Source organism: Parasteatoda tepidariorum, chromosome 4 (genome assembly GCF_043381705.1).
Source record: "Parasteatoda tepidariorum isolate YZ-2023 chromosome 4, CAS_Ptep_4.0, whole genome shotgun sequence".
Lineage (NCBI taxonomy): Eukaryota > Metazoa > Arthropoda > Arachnida > Araneae > Theridiidae > Parasteatoda > Parasteatoda tepidariorum.
Window position 1 is genome coordinate 21,265,792 of NC_092207.1, and position 11,091 is coordinate 21,276,882.

At 29.9% G+C, this 11,091-nt stretch overlaps 2 protein-coding genes across 3 annotated transcripts in view; both read left to right on the forward strand.

The window, feature by feature from the left end:
- LOC107450049 (acetoacetyl-CoA synthetase) overlaps positions 1-7,978 on the forward strand; it is a 20,837-nt gene extending 12,859 nt beyond the window's left edge. The window contains exons 5-11 of the mRNA XM_071179412.1: positions 532-629; positions 1,738-1,852; positions 2,946-3,027; positions 3,108-3,261; positions 4,376-4,453; positions 5,151-5,343; positions 7,815-7,978. Coding sequence (XP_071035513.1) covers positions 532-629; positions 1,738-1,852; positions 2,946-3,027; positions 3,108-3,261; positions 4,376-4,453; positions 5,151-5,343; positions 7,815-7,963 — 869 coding nt within the window. The 3' untranslated portion in view covers positions 7,964-7,978. The remainder of the gene's footprint in view (positions 1-531; positions 630-1,737; positions 1,853-2,945; positions 3,028-3,107; positions 3,262-4,375; positions 4,454-5,150; positions 5,344-7,814) is intronic.
- LOC107452220 (carbonic anhydrase 1) overlaps positions 1-11,091 on the forward strand; it is a 62,751-nt gene that overhangs the window by 35,801 nt on the left and 15,859 nt on the right. The window lies entirely within an intron of this gene.

An 11,091-nucleotide genomic window follows, 5' to 3' on the forward strand; every position in this document is an offset into this window, starting at 1 on the left:
TATATATATATATATATATATATATATGTGTGTGTGTTCAACTTACCAAAATTTCTTGATTTTTATTTACTTTTATATGTCGTTTGGTATTGTTTTGTGCAGTTACAAACGTAGTTATATAAATATATTTCGCGCAGCATGTCGTGCTAATACGCTGTGCCTCTAGACAGAACATTGAAATGAATTCTATCAACTGGTTTGATTTTTAGAGTATGAGTTCATTTAAAGTGTTAGTTTTACAGCCTTAATCAATTAGACTGCATGTTTACAAGAAAAGTAACATTGCATTAGAATATACATTTCTTTTAATCTTCAGATAACTATTTTACTGTGCATCACCCCGATATTTCTATTTTCCATCCCTCTAATTTTTATATAGTATATTTCATATTTTGTTTAGTTGAAATATTAACTTTTATATCTGTTTGAAAAAACGTTCTTAAAAATTGTCCACATATTTCTTGAAAATAAGAGATTGTTTCTAAATATTATTTTCCTGGAAGATGATGCTTAACATGATTCATTTTTCAGGCTTTATGTCTAATAGAAAGGAAGCCATATTTGCTATGTTGGCAACAACAAGTATCGGTGCTATTTGGGGTGGTCCTCTCCCTTACTACGCAGCTAGAGTAAGTTCACACATTTATATAGATGTTAAGTGGAGTTGTAATGCCCGTATTCAAAATCTTCAGTTTATTCCTTTTTAATGTTAACTTATTTATGGAACAAAAAAGTATTTTTTTTTAAATATTAATTAATAGCTAAAATTTTTTATGAAATACTTTTCAATGCTTTAATTGCTTTTAACTTAGACCATAAAATAGTATTTATTCGCTTTTTAAATAAACTAAATAATCATCCCCAAAAAAACGCTTTTTATTCTCAACCATACCAAGAACTAATTTGTTTAAATGGTATTTTTGATTAATATAAAATTGTACCTTTCATTAATTATTGAATATTCTAGTTAATTTACTAATGCTGATTAATTTCTAACCTTGGCGAACAAAAAGCACGTATTTTTTGGCCAAGTTTCTAACAATCAAAGTTTTGTTTAGTATTGTTAAGTAAAAATAGCATTTGTTTATACAATGCCTTTGTTTAGGTCCTGTGACTACTTTTTGTGACCTTTCTGTGACTGCTACACCCTATACATTTCCCAAAATATTTTATACAAAATTACAAATGCTATATGAAACATACAATGTAATACAGTATAAAAATGTTCTATACAAACATTACAAGAGTGTTCTATACAAAACACCGATTATACAAAATAAAACTCTAGCTGAAACATTTTTCTAAAGCAGACTAGAATGTGTTTTAAAGGGTTATACGTAAAATTAGAACCAGATAAACTAAATTTTAAATTTTTTAAGAATGCTTTTAATCTATAAGACATCACTCTGCATAGAACAGTTATGAAGGAAGTTTCAAAAAAGCTGTTTTTCATGACATAATGACACCATCTCAGCCTATTTAAACATAAGTCTGCTGCTTGATATTTTAAGATTATCTGCTGCTTCCAAGTACTGAATTCAATTTTTCGAAACAAGAAACTATTATTCATATTAAATCCAACAGAAAAATAAAACTGAAAACTCAAATAGCTCTGACGTTTTCATTTGTTGTTTGAAACTATAGTATAAAAACTTCTTTTACTGAATTATAGGAATTATTCTGACTTCAAATCTTTACATGTTTCTGCTATTTGAAATTATATCTTTTTCCTTTTAGGCTGCTTCAAATGTATTGAGCACAATGGAACCAAAAGTTCTTTTCACAGTCGATGAACATAGTGATAATGGAGTAAAATTCTATCCAATAGATAATCTTGAAGACATAGTCAATAGTAAGTTTATTTGCGATTTATGTGTGCCTGTCTCAAATGCAAGATAGCTGTAGTGCCTTATTTAAATTTTTGAATTAATTCACTTTTTCTTAGCAATTTATTTATTTTTTAGTGTTAATTATTTTACAGTTATGGTATTTTTCTTCAATACATTTTTAATAAATCATTCGAATAACGTATCTACACATATTAGGAGTTATTTGTTAAAGTACAATAAAAATTGGTCTCTGCCCTTTTGCTAATGTTTTCTTATTATGATATAAATTTTTATAACTGCAAAGTAGGGCTTCAATAAATAAAAAAGACTTCTATTACTATACACTACTTCAATACTAATAAATATTTAAATTTAAAATTTACTCTTGATTTCACGATAACTTTAAATTTTTCAGGTTATAATTTAGTTAAATATTTAAAAATTATTGCTAAAATCATTTTACTTGATGAAGAGTTGTATGAAGAATTTTTAACTTGATATATGAAAATGGTTCAATTTTTAGAGATATAATTCCATAAGAATTGTGATCATTTATCATCGTGATTATTTCATACCAGATTATTTTACAATAAAAAATATGTATAAAACATGATACAATCATTATTAAAATAACTATTCGCAATTCGAATTTGCAGCTGTATACCTATTAATTGGTATTTGGTCAGCCGAATAGCGAGTTTGCTGAATATTCGGTATTACTTGAAAGTATAATATCTTTCAGAGTTAAAATTTGAAACTTGGAAGAATGTATAATTTCTTAATAACATTCCATTGAAGCACTCTCCAATTTTGGGGGGAAAAAGTATTTGGTAGAAGACATCAGAAAATATACCAGACACATTCTCTTAAAATGTAAATACAGCTAACTTCTGTCATCAAACTTAGCTCTGCTTCTTCCCATCCAGCCAAACCTGCTCTAATAAGATCTTCCTTAATGCATCTTTGCCATGTTAGTCTTGGTCTCCCTCTTTTTCTCTTTCCGTCAGGTGCCCATGACCTTGCAACATTTGCAGGATTGATTCTATCTATTCTTAATATAATTTTATACTTTATACTTAATGCAGTCTTATACTTTCAAATAATTTTTTTTTTCAGATACCCCATCATTGGAAAAAGTTGTCATTGTACACACCAATGATAAAACATTGTCTCGGGACATTTCAAACATCAGAAACAGGTAATTCAATCACTAAAAACAAATAAAATCGCATTTTGTAAACTTTCCAACAGTTTTTTAAAACAAAACTTTGTGTTTAGCTGCTTTCTGGAAGAGTTTTTGGAATGTGGTAAGACCCCAGATGGAACTACTCCAGATATTGTTTTTGAACAATTACCCTTCAACCATCCAATAGTTATCAACTTTACATCCGGAACCACTGGACTTCCAAAGGCTCCTCTCCATTCAGCTGGAGTAAGTGCACTCATCAAATGCAATAATAACATGGTAGTTATATGCGTTAATAATTAAAGCGTTGCAATAAAGAAAATGTAGAGTATATAAGAGACATAATGTATATTAGAGACATAATGTATATTAGAGGCATAATGTATATTAGAGGCATAATGTATATCAGAGATGTAATGTGTATTAGAGGCATATAATGAACATTATATGTCATTACAGACAATTTATACATTAGAGATAATGTAATGTATATTAGAGACATATATTTATTATTCTTCAACATATTATTGAAAAAAAATTAAATAACTTTTTTATAGTTTTGCACGTAAAAATAAGAAAAACTTTGCTTTTTAGCATATATCTTATATTTCTCCATTGCAATTATTGTTTCTTTTAAATTATTTAGTTTTATTGGGATGTCTAAGCTGGCGTTATTTCATTTATCTATCCATTGGCAATCGCTCAATTAAATAGCAACCAATATTTAAAATTAGAGATTAGAATACATATCGTCCAATAGGAATAGTGTAAGCAGCTAGTTGCCATTCACTACCATAAAAATGCAACAATTGATTTATTTATTCAACTCATAGATGTAGATCATCTTCTGACTTGTTCATTAATGATCTTTGATTAATAAGCTTTATGGTCTTTAATTAAAATGTTAAAGCTTAAAAACTGCACAAAGTGAAGTATGAAGTAGATGAATGTTGGTTACATTTTGCTGTTTTAAACAAAAAATCTACTAAATTAATATGTGACTAATTTATTTTACTTTTAAAAAAGTTAAAAAGTGTTTAAAATGAAAGTTTCAAATTTATAAATTAATAAATAAATGAGAAAAATTTTTGGAGTTCTTTAAAATAAAAATTAAAAGTTACTACCATCTGTTGTAAGACTTAAAAATATTTTACTTCCCCTTACAGGAGAACTAAAATTTTTGTTAAATTAAAACTTTGATCTTTTACCCAGTTTTCTTAAAGGTCTCTTATATCTTTCACACAGAGAAAAATTTTGCTCATTTTTTAATGTGCGCAACATATTATGAATTAAATTAAAGCATAATAACATAAATTCCCTCTCTTTTAATGTCTCAATCGGTTTTGTATTATATTTTCAGACGTTCTTGGCTGAATTAAGAGATTTTGCTTTTCATCTGAATCTAAAATCTGGAGATACCATTTATACATGCTACCCTGTAAGTACAATTCAATTGAATATGAGTTTAAGGAGGACGTAACAATGGAATGATAAAACACAATCTATTTCTTTTATTTTACACAATTTTTCTAAAGTATACCCAGTCCAATTAACCAGTTTAAATTAATCCAGTATAAATTATACCCAGTCCAGTATAAATTAAGACTTGAATGAACTCGAAAAATTCAACATTTTAAGTCGATCTGTTTTATCTTGCATAGTAAACTTTGAAAGGTGTTTATTAAAGAAAAAGACAACTTAACTGACTCTTACATGTTTCATACCTTATTAACACGTTGAATGCCATGGGGGTCACCGGTGACCGGCAAAGTCAAGATTATTAAAAACACATAATTCGAGTAAATTTTTAAATTTTATTTACATTATTATCGTTACTAAAATGGTTTGAAGAAATTAATGCAATATAGAACACACAAAAATAGTTTTATTCATATACACAGAGACGCCAACTTGCCCCTGACAGCGAATAAATATTTTCAAGTGGTAGTTTANGCTTTACACCAAGCAGTGCAAAGAAATATTACTGCGGTTTCACTTATGGTGTAAAGTAGTTACAATTTTTACAGTGTAGGCCTAGTTTTGTATACAGCACAAAACATATCCTTAGTTCTTTTAATTTTTATCTTTGTTTTCCAACAATAAAATAGAGCTGATTATATTTCTTTCGAAATCAGGTAGGTTGGACTCTTTGGGATACGATGATCCCTCCCCTTGCTCTGGGGGTGAAGCTATACCTGCATGCCGGATGCCCGCATTACACGGAGAAGGGTGCCAATGTATGGGACATCTTTTCCAGGCACAAGGTCACTTTTGCTTTTATCGTCACGTGTATCGTTGACAGACTAGAAAAAGAAAACATCATGCCAAGTAACTCAACATTCTACATTAAAAACTACTACTTCTTATAATGAGTTTCTTATTACATTACTAATAGTTCATTTTTGTAATATCGAATACGATGAAAATTGTCTTTAAAATGTATGTAGGCTTTCTTAGAAACTACAGAATCAATTTTCAAAAAATTGTTTTTGTGCACATTTTAACCCATAATAACACAGGAATTATTTAAAAAATTTTAACTATTTTTATTTTTTTTATTGATGGTTAAAGTGAATTTATTGACACAAAAATCCCTTTAATTTTGCACTTTAATTTCATAATGTAAACTTTTCCGGGTTGTTTTAAAAATTGTGTTAAAATGTGCTCCATAGCAATAGAAGAAAAAAAAAGATTATTTTTTCAATCAAACAATTATTTTGTTGATCAATTTAGAAGGTTCCTCAGCACAGGATATGTCACCCTTGTTAATTCAAAGAAATGATACTTAATAGTATCGTTCGCAATGTTACTAAATCGCATATTTTAAACTTAGATGCTAACTAAAAGTTACTAAGAAATTAATAAAATTTCAATCAGCTTATTAAAAATATGCTTTAGGAAGAAAAAAAAAGTGCTGCGTGTGAGCTGAAAAAATAAGACACCCAATTTTGGCATTTTATTCAATACATTACCACAAATAATTTAAGATAATTTCTCTTTTTAATTTGCAACGTTAAACAATGCAAAATACAACGTAGAGAAATGAAAAAAATGCGCATTGATACTGTTCTACGGAGCATTAATTAAACTAATACGACAAACACCAGTGATATGTTACACATTTAAATTAAATACTTATTTTCATAAAATTCATGACCTCAGTTTAAAAAACCCACTATAACAACGTTATATTTCGAGTTGGGAGATACTGACCGAAAGGTTGCGATTGACCAAAAGTTCTGAATTAACCCCTTAACGATCGGTTAATTTTCAAGGAAACGGTCATAAAAGTGCCTATTTTGCCAAATACGCGTATTTGATTAGTGCTGACATCTAGTTTAAAATAAACTAACTATCTACAATTACCTTAAAAATATCCTGGTACTGCCATCTGGTGTGTAAAATAAGAAATAAAATGTTTTCCGAGCAAAAGAAATTAATTAGTTTTATTCTTATTGGCGCGTTACTACTGAACACTCCAACCCGGAAATTTCACGAGAGCGAGAAGTAGAGGGCGAAACCTTACCCCGTCATTTCCACAGGAGCAAGAAGGAAGGGGTTAAGCAGCCGAGTTTTTCCATGTGAATGATACACAAAAACAATAACGATAAAAAATAATAAGCATGAATGACTTTTAATATAAAGATCAAATGAATAATGAAAAATGAGTATGAACTTCTCGAACTATGGTGCAATATTAATGATCCGACCGAACATTCAAATAATTTAAACTACCAAGACAGACACAAAAACACACTTTTTCTAAACAAAACTACTTTTTTATGGTGGATTTAAATTTTAACACACAATTTCAATAGGTGGTTAAAAAGAAATTCGCGAAATAGTTTTAATAATTTTAGCAGGAGAGTGGAGAAATTTCAACACCATAGTGTTAACCTATTATTGCCATCATACACACAATCACACATTTTAAGGAAGGTTTTATTTTAAAATTAATCTATTAATCTTCAATTATTGTAAATTAAAAGCATAAAAATTATTGCTGCTACCATAATCGCTAGATTTAAAACAACAAAATCCTGAAAAATGAAAATTTAAAACTACGATTTTTTTGGAGTTATGTTAATCAGAAACTGTTTGCCCAATTTAATTAAAATTTTAGACTTAATCATTTAAAGCTACGTAGTATCGAATAATGTAAAAAATTACAAAAATAGTTTGATTATTTTAGAATTAATAAAAAAAATTGCACAATCATTAAAAAACATTTTGTGTAGAGTTTTCTTATTATAATTAATGATTTCCTCATTTTTTTATTCCATTCTGAAAATTCATAAAAATTTAAAATAGAGTTTCACAAATTTAATTCAAAAAGTGTGAATTGCCACAAATATTTATTGTTGATAAATTCTTAGCATAATTAGAAGTCATAATTAGAAAATGGTGTTTCAACCCAAAAATATTATGAGCAAATAATTCTTTAATAAAACAGATTATGTAACTTTTTATTTTTAACACTATTCAGCGTAAAGTAATATAATATTTTAATGTTACTGAAATGTTAAAATTAACCTTTAAAAATAATATACTCTATTAACATCAAGTGTGCGATATAACTGTCAATTGTAATCTTCATTAGCTTCAAAAATTAAAGTGTGAAAGGTCGCTATGTTTCGAGCGCTCAAAACAAGCACCCAAAATCAAAATCCACAACACGTAAAATATTGTTTTCGCAAATGAAGATTGCAATGGGCAATTATATGTTCATCTTCAGTTTCTTGGGATTATCCATCTCATTTCTGATAATTTAATACATTTTGTGTGTATATGTTCTGTAGAACCTGGTACGAATTTAGACTGCCTGAAGGTCATAGGAATAGGAGGAAGTCCAGTGAAAAGACAAAACTTTGAATACTTGCGTAAAGTAAAAAGTGATGTATTTGTTGGAAGCATGTACGGTGAGTTACCCTTTGTTCATAGCATTTAAGTAGAGTAAAAATATGTTTGAGCCTTTAATTTGTCTGCTTTTGCCTTAAGTTAAATACAGCGATTAAAGTTATGACAATCAACTTTTACTCAGATTTAAAATCAGAAAAGATTTACTTCATTTATCTGTTTTTGCTTCCAGTTAAAGTAGATGATTGAAGTTATAGCAATATCTTTTCACTTAAATCTTCAATCGTTGAGCCCCTGAAAAAAATTGTACGGGAATTTCCCGATTACGCACTACTCTCAAATTGAATTACATGGGGAAAACCAGTTTTTTTTTTTGACGCAGTAAAACCTGCTGCAAAATGTTCGGAAACTAACGCTAAGAGCAAAGCAAGGATTATCTGATTTTTGTTTCAAGTGAATTGTTATTCAAACATTGTTATTTAACAAAACAAAACTCGATAAAAACTATGTCAACATTGTGGACAATGCGAGCAGAGAGCATTGTGGTCAATGCGAGACGGTAAGAAAAACTGCGTTGCAAAAGTTTTAAGACTTTCAAATGACTGTTTTAATCTGTTTATGATTAGGCTGAAAAACAGAGAGAAACAGTTCAGTCAATAAAACAGTTAAAACCGTCAAATTTACGGTAAAAGTCTGTAAAAAGGAAGGGGATTTTTAACAGTGAGCTAATAGCGGTAAAAAAAGAGAGAGAAATCTATTTTTCTTCAGTTTATTTTATGAAATTTTTTTTCCTGTAGAATTTACAGTTATTTTTCGCAGTGTAAAGAGCGGTACATTGATAGACAAAGTTATTCATAGATTTGTTGAAAGTTTTATTAAATTTTCAACATTTTTTTTCCAGTTTAATTATTTAGAGCAAGTTGTAGTAACTTTTCCCGATGCAACTATGGGAACGTATTCTAAGATTCAGTTTAATAATTTAAAAATCATTTCGACAAATATTCTTAAGTATTATACAGGTCAGTAAAACTGAATGACCAAATTTTAAATATTTTTATTTTAAAGGCAATTACACATCTTACAATGGTACACGAAATTCAAAATAAAGATTTAAGATCTTTTTTCAGTTTTTCAGTTACAAATGTGCGATGCGTAACCGTTTTGCTTCGCGCCAAACTTCTATAGGGTTGTTCGGAAAGTGATTTCATCTTTTCCAAGCAGAGAACTTCATTGTATTTTTTTGCAGTCAACTTCAGGCTTAAATTGCATAATTATTATAAATTTTGAAAGCTGATAGCAGGAATCTTACTTGTGAATAATTTCGATTGATTCCTTATTGTAGATTTTGGTTAGTGCCCTTTCAAATATAAAGAGTGAAAAACAGAATTTTTGGCATATTTTAAATTTTTACTACAGAGAATGTAAAAATGCTGTCCAAGCAAGAAAACCCCTATCCAATGTGTGGAAGATGTATTGACAATCTATGCCAGTACAAAATGTGATTTGCATAATTTCGATTTAGGTGCATGAGATGCACGTAGCCAGTTTAGGCTGATGAAGACACAATAAGGGCATTATTTAATGCAAACTAGAGCCATGGTAACTCAGAGGATAGAGCGCTCGCCTCTCAATGAGGTGACCCAGGTACGAATCCCAGCGATGGCTGGTCGATACGAATTCCACAACTGACTAGCACCGACCTCAGTGCTGATGCAAAGTGCTGATGTCTAGATAACAAGACTTCCTAGATTCCTAAGTATTCAGAACAATACCTCCTAGGAGAGAGAAGGCACAGGTTACCATAAGCAAGAAATTGCCTCCTTTAGTAGTCCAGACGTAATGACATCTGTCTAATTTCTCTCTCAGCACAACTTAGTAGCCTGAACGTAGTGACATCTTTCTTATTTTTAACCTCCACCGCGCAGTTTGTTTGTTTCCACGGTTTCCTAATATGATCCGTGTTGAGGTATTCTCACTTCTAGGAGGTTTTGGTTATAATCCTCTTTCCGTCAAGGCTAACCGTAAGAGGTTTTTGTGATTTTCCTGTCCATGTAGAGTAAGTTCGCATTAGCTCGGGCAAAAAGTTCTTCAGGAAAGCAAATTTTTCCCGAAACTTGATTCTTTTGTCTTCTAGATTGGGCTCACAATTACCAGGCTACGGAGTTAAAAATTAGCAGTAGTAAACTCAAGATTGGGTCAGCTGTTCAACAACGGTTATAAAATAAAAATAATAATGCAAACTCGCGGATTACAACTCGTAAGATCGCTGAGAGATTAAATTTGTTGAATTTGACCGTTCATGATCATTTGAAACTGCTGGATTTATTCTCAAAGCTCGACATATGGGTTCCTCTTGTATTCATATTTGTGACGTTGCATTGACACCAAGAAAACTATCCATTTTTGAAGCACATCATCACTGGGAACGAGAAATGGATTGTTTATAATATTTGTTCGGGTCTCTCGAAAATTTTTAGACGGTAATACCTTTACCTCAAATGGGTAGATCAAAAATCACCTGAATCAGTCTTTACCAGCAAAGAACGAAACTTTTATGTGCTAGGAATCGTGATGTTACCGGAAAGATGGCAAAAGGTATTGGACCAGAATCGACAATATATAATTCAATAAAAATTTTACTCACTTAAAGAAAATCTTTAATTTTCACAAGAAAAAAACGAAATTGCTTTCCGAACAACCCAATATTTTGTAATAAGGATTGTTGAACGCATTCAATCGTTTCTCTTGCTGCACAAATCATTTAGTGGTAGTATTTTTGGAATCTATGGGGTAACTTCCTACAAAGAAATCCAAGCAAGGACCATGTGAATAAGTGTAAATTTCTTGTCCACACGCTCTAAATACTATTTAGGAGCGATGCAGTAGAAAAACTTAAATACCTCATTTGCAGCATCAGGAACCTTTGACACGGTGCAATTACAAAATGAGGGGAATGAACTGGATAGATATTTGATGTGTAACAAAAGAAGCGTCGAACGCATGTAACTGAACAAAAACTTCTATTTTTTGTATTATTTCTATCAGTGCATACAATAGTTTTCATTTCAGTACCATAAACATTTAAAATCCGTTTGTTCATTTGTGATCACTTTGAAGTATATTAATTCATGTTTTTCCCTCTGTATTTTGTTGCATCAATTTGAGAAATACGAATAACAAAGATTAAAACTTAAAAATCAAAGCCCAAGATCAAATAAC